Source organism: Capsaspora owczarzaki, assembly GCF_000151315.2.
Source record: "Capsaspora owczarzaki ATCC 30864 unplaced genomic scaffold supercont2.2, whole genome shotgun sequence".
Lineage (NCBI taxonomy): Eukaryota > Filasterea > Ministeriida > Capsasporidae > Capsaspora > Capsaspora owczarzaki.
Window position 1 is genome coordinate 1774432 of NW_011887293.1, and position 19120 is coordinate 1793551.

The window sequence follows — 19120 nt, forward strand, 5'->3', positions numbered from 1 at the left end:
TTCCAACCCGTGCCGAAATCCTGCTCTTTGTTCTTTTTCGTCATCCTGGCAAGACAGCCAATTCGCTGCTTGGCTTCGGCGATCTTCACCATTGGTTGTTCAGTCATTTTGTACATAAAATCAACGCTGGGCACACACAACATGTCAATCTTGGCAAACCGACTCCTCGCGACGACGACGGTGCGCCAGGCTGCCTCGCGACTCGCAGCCACGGCAACAACCCCGGCATGGCATGTCACCTGGAGGAGCCTGAGTGCCACCAGCGCTGCTGCCGCCCCTCTGGCACGGACGGCGTCGGCGTTCGTTTCGGCGTCGGCAGTTCAGCCAAAGCGCTCGTACGCGTCATCGCTTGCCCCGACGGAGCAGTTCCGGACGCTGCTGGGCGTCGATGTCGCTGGGAGCAACTCGCAAGTGCCGCAGAGCAACGCGCAGCAGCTGCTCGACAAGCTGCCGCCGGTGACGCAGGAAGTCGAGTCGCTGAACGCGCTGCTCGCCCAGCTTGGCGCCAAGCTCAAGCGCATCGGCCACACGTCGGGTGTTCTGGCCACCGGCCCAGTGCTCACGCAGTGGCCCACGGGGCTGGTGACGCTCATGCGAGACGCGGTGCGTTGGGCCTCTGCCTCCGCCCGACCAGCGCTGGTCCAGGACGTCACTGCGGCGCTGGGATTGCTCCCCGCGCGGTCGTGTCTCCGTGAGAGCGACTCGGAGTCGTGCTACTTTCCCTTTGTGATTGACGTTGAGGCGCTCGCTGCAGTCGAGGGCGCGAGCGCTGGCTCTGCGCCGGCCTTGGTCCAATTGCCCGGCGGATTGCTTCGCGCGCTGCTCGGATCGGGCGACTCGACCGATCCGTTCGTGGTGCTGACCCCGCACGATGGCAGCGTTCACTGCGACTCTGGTCCGTCTGCCCCCTCGCGCGAGGCGCAGTTCCTAGAGCGGTTTGTGACACGTGTCAGCTACGCTGCTCCCGGCCATTCTCCGAGCGCAGTCAAGCAACTCGCCTCGCGTCTCGGGGAGCTGTCCAATCTCCATTACATCACCCTCCGCGACGACTTTCTCAACAATCGGCCCGTCTTTGTCGCCGGCCTTGGTCCTGGCGGCAACATTGTGGGCGTCATGGCCGAGGAGGTCTGCACGTGATTTTGGAGGCTTGCGCGGTTGCTCAGCTTCTCCCCTGCATCATCTTGCAGTCGATTAGCCAATTTTTACTTGTCCCAAAGGCTATGACTGCTTGTGTTTTTGTTGATATTTTCAATGTTCGTTTGTTTTTGTGGTCTGGCGCTTTTCAGGGCCATCGTGCTCTGATCCTGTTATCAAAGTCGTAGTTGTTTCTTGAATGTACTTCTCGGCCCAATCCCAACCCCATAAAGTTAGCGTTGCGTGTAATATTTGCTCAGGGAGGTTGCTTGGCTGAGTGTTACAAAACCAGCATGTCGGGTCGACTAAAATGAGTATTTCACAGATGCTATTTGCACGCCGCGGATGCATTGAAAAGATATCAAGAAATTAAAACTGAGGCTCAACCGTAATGTGGTGGATGCCATGGCTGGTCATGATGCTGCGCACCGATTCCGTCACAGTGCGCACGCTGGTTTCGGCGTTGACTCGCACAACGACCGTTCCGACAACAGTGGTATCCGAGAGCTCCCTGTGCAGTCGAGAATCAGACGTAGCAAGCAGCTCACACAGATGAATACTTGTTCATCGCATGCATAGCAACTCATACGACACTTTCACAAAAGCCGTACCAGACGTTCAGCGTTACAACCTCATCCACCGCTGGAATGTTGGCTATTTGCTCTTGAATGAGGCCGCAAGGGATGTGATCGGGCGCTCGTTGCAACAGGATGCGCAGGCAACGGCGCAACAACGGAATGCACGAGAACGCAATGACGATCGAGATAATTACGCTGCCCACACACAGAATCACAAACCAATGCACGTATCCACAGAGACGAGGTTGAGCATGCTTGCCAGGTGTGTCAGATGCAGAACGCCCAACCCAACCATTCGTGGCTCACCTGATGGCAGGATCAAAGTAAAAACGGAAGTCGTATGGCAAGTACTCTTCGAGAACGCCACTGACAATCACACCAACGCTGCTGAGACAGTCGCCAGCCACGTGCAGAAAAATGGCATGCAAGTTGGTGTTGGAAGAGCGCTTGCGCTTGTTGGGGCTTCCATGCTCCGGGTCGTCGCAATCCGCATCTTCTTCTCCAGCGGTAAACTCGCGCAGCTTGTTGTGCTCCGAAAGGTGAATGTCGTCGTCCACATGGAGCAGCAGGCTTTTGGGTGTGTCATCTTCAAACACGAGCTCGTCGTCGCTGTCGGACTCGTCCAGGTTCAAGCGTCCGTGCTGCTTTGATGCGTGGCTGTGGCTGTGGCCGTGCTCATGGCTGTGGCCGTGCTTGTGCTCATGGCTATGACCATGGCTGTGACTATGGCTGTGGCCATGACTGTGACCATGCCCATGTCCTAAAGCGGGGACGGCGTGTGAGACACTCGAAAACAGGCCAAGAGAAAAACAAAATGCCAAAATTTCCATACGTACCACCGTGACTGTGGCCGTGTCCGTGGCCGTGAAACAGCGCCAACCCAATAATGTTCATGGCAAAACCGATGCAACCGACAATAATGACATACATTGGCTGAGCAATTGCTACAAATCAGCAAACAACAAGTTAGTTTGCAACGAGCCAAAAAAAATAAATAAAAAAATCACCAAACCATCCATGCCTTACTCTCGAGCTCGATAAAGCGGTGAATTGCTTCTAGCAAAATGAACACGCAGACAGCAAGGAGGATGCAGCCGTTGGCAAATGCGCCGACAATTTCCGCGCGGCCCTGTCGGAGCCAATCAGAAGAAGCGCTCAAGTTAGCATTCCCATGAATGTGGCTTTTTGTCCCCAAAAAAAGAAAGAAAAGAACCAGCCACGCGTCAATGCGAATGCTCGATGGACTTTGTGTGTTCGTACCCAGCCATACGTGTACTTGTTATTTGCATCTTTTTTGGAAATCTGATCGTTTCAGAACGAAACATGTGAGTGGCCTTTTTCCCAGCCAAAATACCAAATCGACAAAACGACAATCCCACTGATGTGAAAACAAGGATTCTGTACCCTGACTGCAACGAGACCGACGACCAGCGAAACCAGATCGCTGATCATATGGAAGGCGTCTGTGAGGAGAACGAGACTGCGGGAGAAGGGGTCACGCCCGTTCGGACGTGGGGAACGGAAGGTGAGAACGTGGCCACACCCCAGCAGACCCGAGATACGCGCGCACAGCAGTGCTGTTGGGCTGGTGTGAGAGTGCTTGATGCAATGTACCTGTTCACGAGGATGCCGACGGTCAATTCGGTCAGACCGAACAGCAGCACGAGACACGCGAACACGACGAGCTTGCGACCAGCCGCATCCTGGAGCCTGGAGCAACAAGGACACAAAGCCATAGCCCAGGAATCAGTGTCAGCATTGTATTCATCGTGGTTCATGGTCGTGGTCAACGGTAAGGGAGGTGTGGGTAGGTGGGGGGGGGGAAGGACACGAGAGAGATGAGAAGGGCAAAAGCGTTTGTCGCTCGCTTTACAGCAGTGCACAGCCCCCACCAAGCCAACTCATGAACTTGTGATCACGAACGACGACTGGCGTGTGTCGAAAATGGCTAAAGTAGAAAAAATTTGGAGCCATCGAAAAAAGTCTAACGCGACACACCATGTTCGATTCAATGAAGCTGCTTTTGGCTCTTTGGAAGGCTTCAACAATCAAAGAAGGGAAGCATCGGCACTGTCCTTCCTGATCAGTCTTTGCATCGACGTGCTTTCTTCCAAAGACAAAACAGATTCTCTTGTGAAAGCACTCGAAATCACCAGTCTCCCCGTTGAACAAACCGTCAACCCAGCGATTCCTCCGTTTCAAGCTCGCCCAATCAATCAATCCGATCCTGTCGACCAAGCAGGTGTAGACTCATTGCTCTGCACAACGTTTATTACACACGATCAGCCCCGGTCAATTTGATTCTGGAGACTTCGTATGACTGAACGATACCAGCGTAAGCAATGTCTATCCTCTCGGCTCCCCTTTTTTGAGCTTCTCTGACTCGTTTTTGCTTTTTGGTGCAGCGTCGCCGCAGCAGGACCCAGACTCGCAGCGCAACCAACACGAAGCCTTCACGCTGCTGTACAGGCTCGCAACATTTAAGAGAAACAGCACCCTGAGCATTCGTGACCTGCGGAACGAGCAAAAGGAGTTCTACCAGCTGATTCTCGACCGGCAGAGGAACGTTTTCCTGCTGAATGGCAACGGCTTTAGCTGTGTTCCGCACCCTCTTGGAATTTCCAAGTCTGCAAATTCACCGGTTGGCATCACTTGGTCTTCGGCAAAATCTGCTATCAGGAAGGCCAAGACAGCCTTCGAGAGGCTGAGAAAGTTTTGCACCTGCTCTTGACTTGCGGAAGTGGCGCCAACCAGCGTTTGAAGTGATGCGATCGCCGCGTCCGCGCACTGTCGAGCCAGTTCAAAATCCTTGCCGACCGCAAGCTTTTTCGCGATTTCCGCTATTTCGATGGCGTCTGCTTGAGCAAGCGGGCGCGACTTGGCGAGAAGCTGGGCAGCGGCTTCTTTCGGCATTCTTGTTGGAGGCGATGGTGAGAGCTGCAGCTCTGCCTTGCTCTTGTGTGTTTCACCGTCCGCGAACTTGATGGCGATAGCTTGGATGGGGCAGCGAGAAAAAAAGCGCTTGTCCGGGAATATCAGCCAAGAAAAAGGAAAACTGGCTAAATCTATCTTTCATTGCTCCAGCTCTCGCTTCAGGGCGTCACGATCAGTTTCAAGCTCGCGGACACGTGCGGAGCTGCTCGGTGGTCCCAAGCTGCGAGGATGGTCAGAACCTCGCCGTTGCATGATTGAAGAGTGTCTCCTTTTTCCATCCTCTCCTTGATCTCTCTGATCTCGTTTCATTTTCGTTTTTGTCAGCACTTCTTCTTCTGCTTCTTTTTCTTCTCGTGCCATTTTTGTCAGTTTGGTCTGCCTCGTGTTTCGTGCTTCGGTTTTGTCATCCGCTTCACTCGTGCCACCGTGAGTCTTTCCACCGCCATGTGCGATCATCCATTCCCGCTCTTGTTTATTTCCTGTTTTCGCCTGTCTGCTGATATGTGTCCCTATCGCTCTCTCTCTTTTCTCTCCAGTTGATTTTTGGGCTCGGTAGCTCTTTTGGGTTGACCAACCAGCGTCGCTCGTGTTGAATCGTGCTCTTTGAGTCGTGATTGAATCAAGGTCACTCTTTCTTTTTATTATTTTTTATATTATTTTTTTATTTTTTTTTTTTCGTGTTGCGCCCTTTTTTCTTTCACTCCCATTCCGCGATTTTTAAGGTTTGTGATGCACCGCCGACTTGCTCCGCTTCTCCTCTCCCTCCCTCGCTCTCATCATCCCCCTCCCCTCTTCCACTGCGGTCGCTGGTTGAGTGGCTTTTTTTTTCTTTGTTCCTGTCACCCGTTGGCTGCTGCTGCCATTTTTTCCCTACTTTCGATCGCTTCTACCTCAGTTCTTCCTTCTCCGTCATCCTACTCGCTCTGGCCTTAGCGCGCTTGGCTGTCCCCTTCCTCCTCGCTTCACCCCCGATTCCCCCCCCCCTTACGTCCCGAACCAGCTCCGATCCCCAGCCATCTCGTCAGGCCTTGACACCCGACGGGGGTTACCTCGGGTGGCCTCGAGGAGTGTGAGGCCACCCAACTCACATCGCATCAACGTGCCAAATGACTTTTCGTTTTTAATTTTTTTTATTTTATTTTTTTATTTTATTTTGTATGTTTTTAATGTGTGCGAAAATCGATTTTTTTTATTATTGTTGGCAGCGAACAACAACAACAACAAACGCGCGACAGAGCGCTCGTTGACGTTGGGTTGGCTTGAGTTTGTGGGGGGCGGGGTTGGCAACTCGGAGGGAGACTTGCTGCTGGCAGTGTGGGGCGGTGCTTGCTTGGCGGCGAAACGAGGTGACCGCAACGCGAAAGGGACAAGATTTTATTTTTATTTGTATTTTTACGATTTGATTGGTTTTGTCGTGATTTTGAGCTCGCTGCGCCGTAAGCGTCGGATCTCACGACACACCACCATCCCCACAAATCCATCGCTCAACCAGCCAAAGTCCTTTCGTGATGGCAGTGAGCGGAAAGCGAGCATTCACAAACCAGAGCGAAAAGCGAATTCCCAAAAAAAGTCAAACTGTGATGAGAAAATGCAGTTTTTTTTCCCACGGTCTTGTTTTTTTCTGTTTTTTCTGTTTTTTCTGTTTTTTCTGTTTTTTCTGTTTTTTATTTTTTATTTCGGTACCACAGTGCTGTGAATGAAGGTGGCTGAAATACCGCATGGTCACCCTCCCCCCCTCACTCTTTCATTGCTTTTGAACTCGATGGACAAAATCGGGGGCGATTGGGCCAAAACGGGGGCGGGGGTTGGATCTGCACTTAGATCTGTGCCAATCCCGATTTGTGAACGGCGAATCTCTCATCCGGATCACCAAAACGAGAACCACAGTTGTTCGACCAGAGGCAAAACGTCACTCACCACTTTTGGCATTGTTGTTTTGTTTTGTTTGGATAGCAGAGCACCAACCCACGCGTGCATCGAAATCCCCTTGGAAGAACCACCAGCACAAACCCAAATCCAAATCCATAAAAAACATGGGCTCGCTCTTCAGATCCGAGGAGATGAGCCTCGTCCAGCTCATCATTCCGGCGGACGCGGCGTTCGAAACGGTGGCTGATCTTGGCGACATTGGCATTGCGCAGTTCCGCGATCTCAACCTGGGCGTGTCTCAGTTTCAACGACACCAAGTGAGCAACCTGCGCCGATGCGAGGTGGTGGAGCGAAAACTCGACTTTTTCGAAGCCTTGTACGCCAAGAACGCGCTGCCGGCCCCCATCATTGACGAGGTAAACTTTGACGAGCTGTCGGGCAAGCAGCCGCTCGAGGCACCGGCCTCGCGGGAGGAGAAGGAGCTTGCCAAACTCCAAAAGCGACAGGCGGATCTGCTTGCCCGCCACCCGCAACTGGCCACCCGCATGTCTTTCCTGTCCAGCTCGTCCTCGGCCTCGGCCTCGTCTGGTGGACGCCAGTCTGTCGACCACATGCTTGCTTCGTCGGTCAGCAACGGCAGCAGCCCCGGACCGAGCTCGACGACCAACCTTGGTCTGCAGCAGCACCTTCGCGTGCAGGAACTGGAAGAACTCGAAGTGTTGGTCGCCGAGCACGAAAAGGATTTGCGCGACCTGTCAGACAACGAGGCTCGCCTCCAGAACACCAAGCTCGATCTCGTTACGCGCCTGCAGGTGCATGTGCACCTGAATGAGTTTTTGAATACCGTTCGCGAGGACTTGGAAGCGCACGGCGTTCATGACGAAGACACGACGCTTCTCGACGTCCATGACGTTGAGGCCCAAGTCCCCGCGGCGACAGCCGAACGCGGCGGTGTTCGCTTTAGCTTTGTCGCCGGCACCATCGACTCTAGCCGGCTGACGGCGTTCGAGAAAATCCTGTGGCGAGTGAGCCGCGGCAACGCGTTTGTTCGCACCGTGCCATTGATTCCCCAGACCAACGTGTTCACTCTGCAAGATGGAGCAGGCGGCTCGACCAGTGGTGGTGCGTCATCTTCCCTTCAGGACGTTTTTGGCGATCGTCAGATCCACATGTTTTGCGTCTTCTTCCAAGGAACGCAGTTGGAAACCCGCATCAATCGCATCGCGCTATCGTTCGATGCCACCATTGTGCAGTGCTCCGACTTGCCGGCTGTTCGAAATGCCGTCGTGACAGACACGCAGCGGTCGCTGGAGGAGCTCGATGGCGTGTTGCGTCAACTGCGATCCCAACGACAAAAGCTGCTCGTTCTGGTGAGCGACAGCCATGTTCATTGGCTCTTCCGCCTCCTCAAGATCAAGGCCACCTATACAATTATGAACCACCTTCAGCACGAGTCCAAAGGCGCTCGGTACATGATTGCCGAGGTGTGGGTCCCAACCGACGAGTTGGGCATTTTGCGCGCCTCGGTCATCGTTTCGACCCAACGCGCCTCCGCCGCAGCACTGACGATCGTCACCCCGCTGCCATTAACTGGGAAGAAGCCGCCGACATTCAACCGCGTCAACAAATTCACCGCCGGCTTCCAGAACATTGTCGACGCGTTCGGCATCGCCAACTACCGTGAGGTCAATCCGGCACCCTTCACTGTCATCACTTTCCCCTTCCTCTTTGCCGTCATGTTTGGTGATTTTGGCCATGGCCTGATCATGTTCCTTGCCGCGCTCTATCTTGTGCGCAACGAGGTGCAGCTCGTCAAGTTTAAGCGCGAAGGCGGTGAAATCTTCAGCACGCTCTTTGGCGGCCGGTACATTGTCTTGCTCATGGGCCTCTTCTCCATCTACACGGGTCTCATCTACAATGACATTTTCGGAAAGGGAGTGGACATCTTTACCACCGGCTGGGACATCCCCTCGGTCACGGAAGTCAACGGGACCATGTTTGCCGGCACGTGGAACGGAACGTACTATGACGGCATCAACGCGTCCATGCCAGATTCACTCGACTTTGACCCGACGTGGATGCAGCACCCGTACGTCATTGGCATCGACCCAGTCTGGCACGTGGCCGAAAATCGCCTCACCTTCCTGAACCCGTACAAGATGAAGATTTCGGTCATTCTGGGCATTCTGCACATGGAGTTTGGCATTGCCCTGAGTGTGTTTAATCACGTGCACTTTGGCAACTACCTCAGCATCTGGGCAGAGTTTATCCCGCAAGTCCTGTTTTTGACGTGCATTTTCGGCTACCTCGTGTTTATGATTATTTTCAAGTGGCTCACCTACTGGCCTGGCTCGCAAGCGCCCTCGTTGCTCATCACGCTGATCAACATGTTCTTGAAGTTTGGCTCTATCGAGAAGGACGACGTGCTCTACCTGACGGCCGATGCTCAAGCGCAAGTCCAGTCCGCGCTGGTCATTGTGGCCCTGATGTGCGTTCCGTGGATGCTTCTCGCCAAACCGATCGTGCTGTACGGCCGCCACAACAAGGAAACGTTGGGGCACAGTCTTCCAGTCCGCTTGGAGCGCCTTCGGATTGCCATTGCCAACCTCTTCCTCCGAATTCGGTGCGCTCTGACCGGCAAGGCCTTCGTGCCAGTCCTGTACAATGCGGCACGCCACGCTTCGTTGGTGAACAATCGAAGCTCGCATGATTCGTCATCGAATTCCAGCGACACCCCGCCTGGTGGAGCTTCGCCCGTTCCGGAAAGGTCTCATGCTGACAAGCACCACGAGCCAGCCGTCGAGCACGTCCGAGCCTTTGACGAAGAGGAACCCGAATCGCACGAGATGGGCGAGATCATGGTGCACCAGTGCATTCACACGATCGAATTCTGCCTCGGCTGCATTTCCAACACCGCGTCGTACCTTCGCCTTTGGGCCTTGTCGCTTGCGCACGCTCGTACGTTTGGAAGAATGCTGCCTGTTGCTTTGTGTCGTTGATTTGGCTTTTTGTGCCGTTCATTCTCGTCATTGTTTTTGACTCACTTCTGTGGTTTGCGACTTGCATCAACGCTGCAGAGCTTTCTGAGGTCTTGTGGCACATGATCATGGCGTCTGGGTTGAAAGGAAACATTGCCTTGCTCTTTTTCGCTTGGGGCGCTTGGGCCGTGTTGACTATCTGCGTGCTTCTTATCATGGAAGGCTTGTCTGCGTTTTTGCACGCGCTTCGGTTGCACTGGTACGAAAGGCTTTTGGTTTTGGGGGGCTGTGTTCGGCTTGCCAAACAGTGTTGGCTTGTTGGCTGACCTTTTTGGTATCCATCTGGTTTGTAGGGTTGAATTCCAGAACAAATTCTACGGAGGTTCTGGCTACAAGTTTGCTCCCTTCAGCTTCCGAACGGCCCTTCTGCAGGCAGAAGAATGATGATACAGTATTGACATTTGGCCAACAACATTTTGGATTTCTTTTTTTTTTTTTTTCTTTTTTGTCATAAGAAAAAAAACACGAAAGGAAAACAACAGCAATATGAATTCCATGCATCCATCTCAAACCCAAACTACTGCCATAATCATTGGAAACCGGGCCCCCAGACTAAACCGTTCACAGGGCATGCACTCACTTGCGCAGGACAGAGTTGAAGGCGGCTTCGGCAGCACCAGCCGTCACGCCGGCGACACCAAGCTCAATCAAAGCACCTTCAATCGCCCGCAAAGTCACAAGCAGATCGTCGCGAGAGGCCTGGAGTGCCGACACGCCCATGTGGCCAACGCGGAAGTACTCTGTCTTGATGGGGGCCAGCAATCCACCGGTGATGACCGCACCACGAGCGCGCACTTTCGGCACAAGGTCGCCAGCCCCGACTCCTTGAGGGAAGCGGATGGCTGATAGGAGATGAGCAGCAGATGCGTGTGTCTTGGGGACCTGCGAAGAAGTCAAAGTGAGATGAAAGACCCGAGCAATTTTTTCTTTTGTGTTTGTTTGTTTGTTTGTTTGTTTGTTTACCAAAGTCAAGCCCATGGCCGCAATGCCAGCCTTGAACGCGTCACTGGCAAGGACTTGACGGGCAAACAGCGCAGACAAGCCGCCAGGGAAGCCAACCAAGTTGTCCAACGCCTTGTGCAGCGCAACAATCAGGTTGACCGCCGGCGTGGCAAAGTAGGAAGGCTGACGAGCCTCGTACGCCTTCATGATTGGGAGCCAGTTGGCGAGCGAGGCGTACCATCCAGTAACCGGCACCTTTCGTGCCACACGATCGTTGAACGCCGCCTAAAAATTGACCAGCCAAAACCGGATCAGGTGAAAGGCGTGTGTCGAAGCAAGCCCCAAAAAAAGCGTTTCCAAATGCAACGCCAAAGCGACCAAAAAGGCACGACCGATCAAAACAAGACAAAAGGGAAAACCAACAAGTGAGTGGTCAAGGTGAATGTCAGCATCCATGAAGCAGAGAGAGTCGAGAGAGTAGGATTGGAAGGTTTTTTGTGCAATTCTTACCATCGCACGCTCGCCGAGGACCATGAGAGCGAGACCAGCTGGGCATCCGATGGCCTTCTGTGACGCGGTGAATGCAACGTCGACGCCCCACTCGTCCATGCGGAGCTCCTCGCCACCAATGGAGCAGACGCCGTCGACAGCAATCAGCGCGTTGGGCTGAGCAGCGCGAATGGCCGCGGCACACGCCTTGATGTCCGTCAGCACGCCGCTGGAGGTGTCCACATGCGTCAGCGTCACCAGGCTGAAGTGCGACGAGCCCGCAGCAGACAGGGCAGCGGTGATCTCGTCGACCGTCGGCGCAGTGCCAGGCTGCGAGGTGAGCGCCGTCGTGGCCACTCCGTACGCCTCCAAGCTGAAGCAATCCGACACACAACAAGCACACACACCCATACATCCATACATGCATCAGTTTAAAAGAACCCAAGGATTTCGCACGCTTGTTCTCATCGTGCAAGGAGGTCTCGGAATCTGAGATTTTCTGAGAGTTCTTAAGCACTTTTGCTTTACCAGTCGCGGAAGCGGTCGCCAAAGTAGCCGTTGGTGACGACGAGGGCGCGCTGGCCAGGTTCGACGAGATTGGCGGCAATGACGTCCCAGCCAATGGTGCCTGAGGCCGTGAGGATGAGCGGCTGGCCGGCCTTGCACTGGAAGACGTCGCGCATGAGCTCGAGCGAGCGGCCAAAGTGCTCAATCAAGCGCGGATCAGCGTGCGCCATCGACGGCTCGCCCAGTGCCTCAAGCACCGACGCATCCAGCTCAGTGGGGCCGGGAATCATGACCAGCGGCGATTTCGAAGCAGACATGGTTGTGGTTTGTTTGTTTTTTGGTGAGGGTAGGAATTGGACTGAGCGACTGAGCGACTGAGAGCCTTTCGCTGAGAGAAAACGGTGCAAATGCACCACCCTCGTCGTATTGTTTGCGTGTTACAATTCTCCCATAGATTGATTCTTGTCCAGTCCCCTAAATCTGTCATCTCAAGTCATGTTGCTGGGTCGGAGCGTTGCATTGAAACTGGCATTGCGAGCACAGCATCGCTACAGTTCCCTTGCCGCGACTGCCTCGGTCGCTGTCTCTGCCTCTGGCTGTGTCGCCACTCCCACGACGACGACTGCTGCTGCCTGTGTTGCCGCTGCTGCTGCTGCTGCTGCCTGTGTTGCCGCTGCTGCTGCTGCTGCTGCTGTGCCTCGGCGTGCGCGGGCAAGTGCTGGCTGCTCGGTGCAATCGGTCAGGCGAATGTCTTCGCTGTCGGCACCGGTCCGTTCCGCCGCCGCTGCTGCTGCTCCTGCTGCTGCGACCACCGCCACTGCTGCTGGTGAGGGACCAATCGTGATGGGGTGCTTTGCATTCATCGTAGAGTAGCGTCCGAGGAAGTCGTCGCCTCCTCCCCCTGTTCGCACGGTTTTCACACGCGCGTGGTTCCATGTGCTTTTTTGACCCTTCGACTATTGCTCTAGCATTGGGCACTGATCCAGCGTCCAAGTCAAACCTCCGTCTTCCCACACACACACCCACACACACACCCAGGACGATCATTGCTAGATCTCACTAGCATGATGCTGAAAGCACCTTCATTGAAAAAATGGTTCCATGTACAACTCACCTTGCTTCACCCCATTTTTGGCGTTTGCCGGTAAACTCTGCTTTGCACAGACGCGGCGACCTCCGAGCTATCCTCGCGCCGGTTTCGAAATGTCGCGATCGTCGCTCACGTCGATCACGGCAAGACGACGCTCGTGGACAAACTGATCAAGCAAGCCGGTATGTATTCATTTTGCGTTTGTGTCGACAAGCTCCTTGTTTTTTTTGTTGTTGTTGTTGTCGTTGTTTTTTCGGAACTAACGCAAACCCTTTGTTTGTGCCCTTGGACAAGTACAGGCAACAACGTCAGTGCTGATCGTGTCATGGATCATAATGCGCTGGAAAAGGAGCGTGGTATCACCATCATGTCCAAGGTGACGCGCGTCGAGTGGAAGGGCCACACTTTCAACATTGTCGACACTCCTGGCCATCAGGATTTCGGAGGCGAAGTCGAGCGTGTCTTGAGCATGGTCGACAGTGAGTTTTAGGCCATGGAAGTTGTGTCTCCTGTTGCGGTCCGTGTTATTATGTGTTTTTGGCTAACTTTCTATGGTTGTTTGTTTTGTTTGCTTGTTTGTTTTTTTTTTTGTTTTGTTTTTCGTGCGAACAGCTGTCGTGCTGGTCGTCGACGCGACAGAAGGCCCCATGTCACAAACCAAGTTTGTGCTCATGAAGGCCCTCAAGAACAACTTGAATGCGATTGTTGTCGTGAACAAGGTGGACCGCGATTCTGCTCGCTTGCAGGATGACGAGGTTCAGAATGAAATCATGGAGCTGTTCATGATGCTCGACGCCAGCAACACACAACTCGAATACCCGCTGCTGTACGCTTCGTCGCGAGAGGGCTGGGCCATCAAAAACCTCTCTGATTCGCGCGAGCCTGGCATGACCCCGCTGTTGGACACCATCTTGGAGGCCGTCGCATCACCAAAGGTCAACCCTGTCACGGATCCGTTCACAATGCTCGTGTCCAACATCGAGTACGACAATTTCGTGGGTCGCGTCATGCGTGGCAAGCTCTACTCGGGCACCGTGCGTGTCGGCGACCGCGTTCAAGTCTTGCATCCAGAAGCATCCACCAGCTCTGCGGAGGCGGCTGCACAGGCGGCGGCTGCCACCGTTGCCGAGGAGGGCCGCATCACCAAGATCTTCTGCATGCGCGACGGTCTTGTCCGCCACGACCTGGCCGAGGCCATTGCGGGAGACATTGTCTCGGTCGCGGGTCTTCGTGGCAACGTGAACGACACCATCTGCCACGTTGGCGTCACCGCGGCCATTCCCGCCCTTCCGCTTGATCCCCCGACCATTGCCATGACCTTTAGCGTGAACGATTCGCCGCTTGGCGGCCAGGAGGGCAAGTTGCTCACGTCCACCCACATCCGAGAGCGACTTGTGCGTGAGGCCGAAAACAATGTTGCGATCGCCCTTCGCATCATGGGAGAGTCTGTGGAGGTGCACGGCCGTGGCGAGCTGCAGCTCGGCATCCTGATTGAAACGATGCGACGCGAAGGCTTTGAGCTGTCCATCTCGCCCCCGCGCGTGCTCTTCCGCCAGGAGGAGGGCAAGCGCTATGAGCCTGTCGAGGATTTGACGATCGATGTGGATTCGGAATTCTCGGGTATTGTGATTGACAAGGTGCAACTGCGCGGTGGCGAAATGGTCTCTTTCAAGGATATCGGCAGCAAGGTGCGACTCAACTTTATCGCACCCAGCCGCGGTCTGCTCGGCTATTCAAGCGAGATCAAGACCGATACGCGCGGCACTGCTGTTATGAACTCGATCTTCCACTCGTACAGACCTTTCAACACCAAGGTGCAGGTCGGCCCACGCAACGGCAAGCTTGTTTCCATGGCTGGCGGCAAATGCACCGCGTACGCTTTGAACGATCTCCAGGAACGTGGAACGATGTTTATCTCGCCCGGCGACGTGACGTACGAAGGCCAGGTTGTCGGAGAGAGCTCCCGTGCCCTTGATCTGGAGGTCAATCCCACTCGTGCCAAGAAATCCACCAACGTTCGCTCCAAGGTCAAGGATGAGAACGTCATCCTTACACCTCCGCGCGCCTTCTCTCTGGAGGAAATGATTTCGTATGTCAGCGAGGGAGAGGTCATAGAAGTTACGCCGACGTTGGTTCGCCTGCGCAAAAGCGCTCGAGGCGCCATCAAGCTTTGAGAAGCCGCTCCTTTTGTTTGATGAAATGCTAAAAAATTTGAAGAATTGTGTATTGGATGTGTGTGTGTGTGTTGATGAGCGAAAGAATGAATGGTACAGAAAACTCCTGTATGTAATACAACCGAACCCCCCTTCTCTTCCAGTTGACTGGAGAAACGGCTTATACCTTGTTGGGTGGAATACTGTCAACAGATCCGAGTTTCAAAAGCGTGTTGTTTACGCGTAAACAGACCCACCCGAACCATTATACCGCCAAGCGCCGTCGTCGTGACGTTCGAAGAGTTTGGTGCGCCATTCAACTCCGCGCTCTTTGCGTTCCTTGGCCTCTGCTCGCTGCCGATCTTCCAACTTTGCCTTCGCGACAGTTGCTGCATCGACCTGGCGGCTCTTGAGCGCTTCCGTCACATCTTTCCACAATCTGTCCATGCCAGGCACGAGAGACAGAGAAGAGTAAGTCCTGGAAAGGGAACAAGCAAGGGCTAGAGCACTCTGAGCCAAAAAAAAACACACACAAGTACATACCGGCGTGACTCAAACTCGTTCTGGCTGGAAACTGGTGTCACTTGCTTCTTGATGATGCTCATGACCTTGGTGTTGAGGAAGACGGATGTTTGCTGAATAAACGGGACCAGAACAACCAAAAACGGGAGAATGAGTTTGCAGAACAGTTAGTTTGTTGTTCTCTCTTCAAAGGCCGACTCTCGCCCTGGCTACGCACCCCTGTGGCCATATTTTTGCTCGAAATGACGCCATTCCACTCGCCACTGAGCTTGATGATCGGCTTCGGCGACGAGACGTGCATGACTTCGGCCGAAACTTGGTGCGGCTTGCCACCGAAGGTTGGCTGTTCAAGAAGTGCAAAACACACAAACCCGACGTCAGACGTGCTTTCCTTTTTGCGTGCAACAATCATAGGCATCCAAGGTTCGTTCGGCGTGCTTGCCTTGGCATGGAAATCGATGGTGGCCGAGAAGCCAGTTCGGGCGCACGTCAGAGTGGTCTTGCTGGCAAGCTCCACCCACGGAATGCTCAGAATGGAACGCGCGTACGCGCTCGGGAATGTGAGAACGTAGACTTCAGGCTGAGTTCCGGGAATTTGATTGGCCGCGGTCGGTTGAAGGGCAATGCGGGCCTCCCCCACGTTGATGACGCCAACCGACAAGCCGAGGAACTTGGACTTGGTCCAGATGTGAGCGTCAAGACGAATTTTGGTGTTGGGGCATTCGGCGTAGAATGCAGAGACTGCGCAATAGAAGATAGACGTTGCCGAAATATTAGGGGGGAGAGAGAGAGAGAGAGAGAGGTTGAACAAGCAACGCACAAAGCACACTGACCTGGTGGGTGATGGCTGATCTGCTCGGCCACAAAGTTTAGAGGCCCGCCGTTCGGCGTGATGTACTGACAGCGGAAGGTCTCTCCAAGAATCGGGTTGTAGGGCTTCTTGGCCACGGAACTCTGGATCAAAAACAAAACGGAAGGGAAAAATAAATCGACAGTCGAAGAGCGCCAAGCAACAGAAGTGAGGTGATGACAAACCTTTCGTCCCACATGGAAAGCCGAGAGATACCAGCGCAGAACTTCCATAAACCGAGTGCGAGGATCCGGTAGTTGCGCGACTCTGTGAGAAGATCAACAATCACAAGTTGACCCGAAAACCAAAAATAACACAAACAAGAAAAACAAGAAAAACAAGAAAGAAAAAAAAAAAAACAAGGAAAACAAAAACCATCAAGTGAGAGGCAGTTCATGCAAGTCATGCTCAAAACCAAACGAGAAAGAACATACCCAACAAAAATATCCGGATGAGCCATAAAGTCGGCGTACATCTCCAAGAGCGACCGCTTCTCGAGGATGAACGTGGGCAGCACGACTTTGGTGAGGTCCATGCCGATGCGCAGCTGCGACAGTATGTGCATCAGTACGCTCTTGTCTGCATCTTCAGAGTCCTCTTCCTCGTCGTCAGAGTCCAGAATGGCTTGGGATTCGTCTTGATCGCTGTTGTAGCCATCCGCGCCAAGATCGGCCTCCGTCGTCTCCTGTTCTTCGCCAGGCTTGCTGATTTCGGGAACCGACGGCTCTCCGGTGCTGGTCGCAGTGAGAGTGGTTGAATCATCACCCGACACAAGGTCTGACTGCGCATCGTAGAATGAAGTATCGCTGTCCACCGACTCTGACGAAATCGACCTCGCCAGTGTCGGCTTTTTCAACGGGCCGGAAGAAGTGCTGTCTCGCCGAGTCGTTGCTTCTGCGTGAGTGACAGGCTGCGGCGAGGGCGGAATGGACAACGATCGCAACGGAGTCGGAGCCTTGCCCGCCGCCACCTCAACCGCGTGCACGGCGTAATCGAGGCTTTTGATCATGGCGTGCGCAGAAGCCTTCACCAACAACGCAGTCTCCCGAGCTTCCTCGGAGGCGGATGCACCAAGAATTTCCAAGAGCGAGTCCACCTGCTGTTGCATGACATGCGAGTAAGAACGAGCCTCGGAGGCTTTGGCAATTGCAGACGCCAACGCACGCGTCTGCTGCACGCCAGCGATGGCCGAGACGGTTGCCGACCCGGAAGACGACGAGGCCGATGCATCCAATGCAGATGCGGGTTGACCTGCAGACCCAGCCACAGTAGCGTTGGAGTCAGCAGCAGCAGCGGCAGCGTTCGGGTGCGCTTTGTGGGCCTGTTGGATGTGCAGCTGGTGACTCAGGCGAGAGCGTGCCTGAATGTCAATCTGGACCTTCATGAGTACGTGATGCCAGCGTGCACGTTCCTTGGTGTCTCTGGCACGCAAATGAAACGTGCGCACGCCTGGAGCAGTCACCATGAATTGGTCGTCGCTGGACTCGTCCAGAATAATTGTGGCGAGCTTGAGATGCAGACCTGCCTTGGCTGTTCCTTGCTGTTCAGAGAGAGGGGAGAGAGTGTTAGTAATTCAAGCAGGATTTGCGGACAAGTCATTCCCTCAGATCAATGAAAGATCTCGCCACCCGTTCTTCCTTCTTTTTGTTTCCCTTTTTCCCTTTTCGGGTGGACTTGAGACTCGACTCTCAAGTCAATCTGAGTTCCAAGGTCGGGCGTGGCACAAAGCGTTTCGGGTTGATTTTGTGTGCGCGCTTTTTGATCGGCTCTTCCATTCGAGGTGTTCTTATTTTTCATGTTTTGGTTTGGTTTGTGTAAATCTTGATGCTTCCTGAATCCTATGTCGCCTCTCTTATCCCTGGTTTGGGGACAGAGTCGAGCAGCAGCAGCGGGAATGATGTGCACATTTCTTACCTTCTTCTTTCCAACGTAATAATCGAGCGTGCCTTCCTCGGGGTCGAGCACCAGCCATCGACCCTGCCACACAGTCACTATGATCAATTCATCACAAACACACAAGGAATACAGAGAGCAAAGAACGCAACATTGCGCACACACAACCAAGAAGATTGTCAGTTTCAAAAAAAAAAAAAAAAAAAAAAAAGTAACAATAGTGCTGACGCGCAAGAGCCGACAAGCGCTCAAAGCTGTGTTACCGTAGTTGGTCCACTTCTCGACCGGCCCTTCGATGGTGCCTGAATCAGTGACAATGGGGAACTCGCGTGGGTGGCTGGAGTTGGAACTCGCGTTGCTGGAACGCTGCTGATGCTGCTGATGCTGGTGCTGAGGATGCAGTGCTGGAACGGACGCCTCGAGGCCGCCCATCCCGCTCATCATTTCGCGCTTCCAACAATCAAGGGAATAGACTGGTTTGCAAAAAATTTAAGAGAATCAAAAACAAAAAAAAATTACAACGGGGTCTGAGTGATGGAAGGAGCGAGTGGACAAACGAAAGAACGACATGATTTCAACAAAAATACAGCAGACAGCAGGTTCAGTTGCCGTTTCTTTCATACCGTACGCTTGTCTTGAACACGATGCTGAGTGCTCGTCTTTCGCTTATCAAAGCAGCATTCCGTGGTGCTGCTTCATGTACTACCACGACTCTTGCGCCGAAACGTCTGCATGGTAAGGTTCTTGATCTTGTTTCCGTCCACCGGCGTCCCTTCCCGCTTCCCTGTGCTGCTGGTCAGTGAGAGCAACGCGCGGTGTACCTCCACCGTCGTTGTGTGGCGTGCATGCGCGCCAACGTTCGGCCAAATGTTGTTTCTCGCTTTTGTGCTGAGTTTCGCCTCATTACCGGGCATCAGGGCCCCTAGACTCGCGCTGCGCCCCTTGTCCACAATGCCAACTCCATCACCTGCGTACTAGCAGCTGGTGACTGGTGTGCGTCGTCTCTTTCGGCTTGAAGCCTTGTCTCGGCTCCGTTGTTTTTAACCAAATTAAGCGATCATTTGTCTCTTGGCGATCGCAATCCTTCTCGACGTCTCGACTTGAATGTGTGACAGCAAGTG

General features: G+C 53.8%; 6 protein-coding genes across 6 annotated transcripts; 3 read left to right on the plus strand and 3 right to left on the minus strand.

Moving 5' to 3' along the window:
* The first annotated feature begins 83 nt into the window (after window positions 1–83).
* On the plus strand, window positions 84–1434 carry CAOG_01735 (hypothetical protein). Its single transcript, XM_004364546.2, has one exon. It carries the CDS (start codon window positions 142–144, stop codon window positions 1135–1137), a length of 996 nt encoding a protein of 331 aa, XP_004364603.1. The 5' UTR covers window positions 84–141; the 3' UTR covers window positions 1138–1434.
* CAOG_01736 (hypothetical protein) lies at window positions 1371–3632 on the minus strand. Its single transcript, XM_004364547.2, has 9 exons — window positions 3586–3632; window positions 3327–3422; window positions 3117–3192; window positions 2973–3014; window positions 2739–2841; window positions 2549–2656; window positions 2019–2472; window positions 1746–1907; window positions 1371–1645 (listed from the first exon to the last, which is right to left on the minus strand). The coding sequence occupies exons 1-9, from the start codon at window positions 3615–3617 to the stop codon at window positions 1504–1506; spliced, it is 1215 nt and encodes a 404-aa protein (XP_004364604.2). The 5' UTR covers window positions 3618–3632; the 3' UTR covers window positions 1371–1503.
* A 1656-nt stretch (window positions 3633–5288) lies between these two features.
* On the plus strand, window positions 5289–10057 carry CAOG_01737 (vacuolar proton ATPase). The gene is made up of 4 exons (XM_004364548.2): window positions 5289–5368; window positions 6603–9473; window positions 9593–9752; window positions 9847–10057. Exons 2-4 carry the CDS (start codon window positions 6680–6682, stop codon window positions 9935–9937), a joined length of 3045 nt encoding a protein of 1014 aa, XP_004364605.1. The 5' UTR covers window positions 5289–5368; window positions 6603–6679; the 3' UTR covers window positions 9938–10057.
* CAOG_01738 (aminotransferase) lies at window positions 9969–11849 on the minus strand. Its single transcript, XM_004364549.2, has 4 exons — window positions 11513–11849; window positions 11006–11357; window positions 10517–10780; window positions 9969–10435 (listed from the first exon to the last, which is right to left on the minus strand). Exons 1-4 carry the CDS (start codon window positions 11806–11808, stop codon window positions 10130–10132), a joined length of 1218 nt encoding a protein of 405 aa, XP_004364606.1. The 5' UTR covers window positions 11809–11849; the 3' UTR covers window positions 9969–10129.
* Window positions 11850–11964: 115 nt separating this feature from the next.
* On the plus strand, window positions 11965–14887 carry CAOG_01739 (GTP-binding protein TypA). The gene is made up of 4 exons (XM_004364550.2): window positions 11965–12317; window positions 12656–12763; window positions 12881–13060; window positions 13194–14887. The coding sequence occupies exons 1-4, from the start codon at window positions 11987–11989 to the stop codon at window positions 14753–14755; spliced, it is 2181 nt and encodes a 726-aa protein (XP_004364607.1). The 5' UTR covers window positions 11965–11986; the 3' UTR covers window positions 14756–14887.
* Window positions 14792–19119, minus strand: CAOG_01740 (oxysterol binding protein). Its single transcript, XM_004364551.2, has 10 exons — window positions 18628–19119; window positions 18263–18472; window positions 18021–18097; window positions 16541–17646; window positions 16292–16373; window positions 16090–16210; window positions 15699–15997; window positions 15474–15599; window positions 15278–15369; window positions 14792–15173 (listed from the first exon to the last, which is right to left on the minus strand). Exons 2-10 carry the CDS (start codon window positions 18441–18443, stop codon window positions 14972–14974), a joined length of 2286 nt encoding a protein of 761 aa, XP_004364608.2. The 5' UTR covers window positions 18444–18472; window positions 18628–19119; the 3' UTR covers window positions 14792–14971.
* Between the last annotated feature and the right edge of the window lies 1 nt (window position 19120).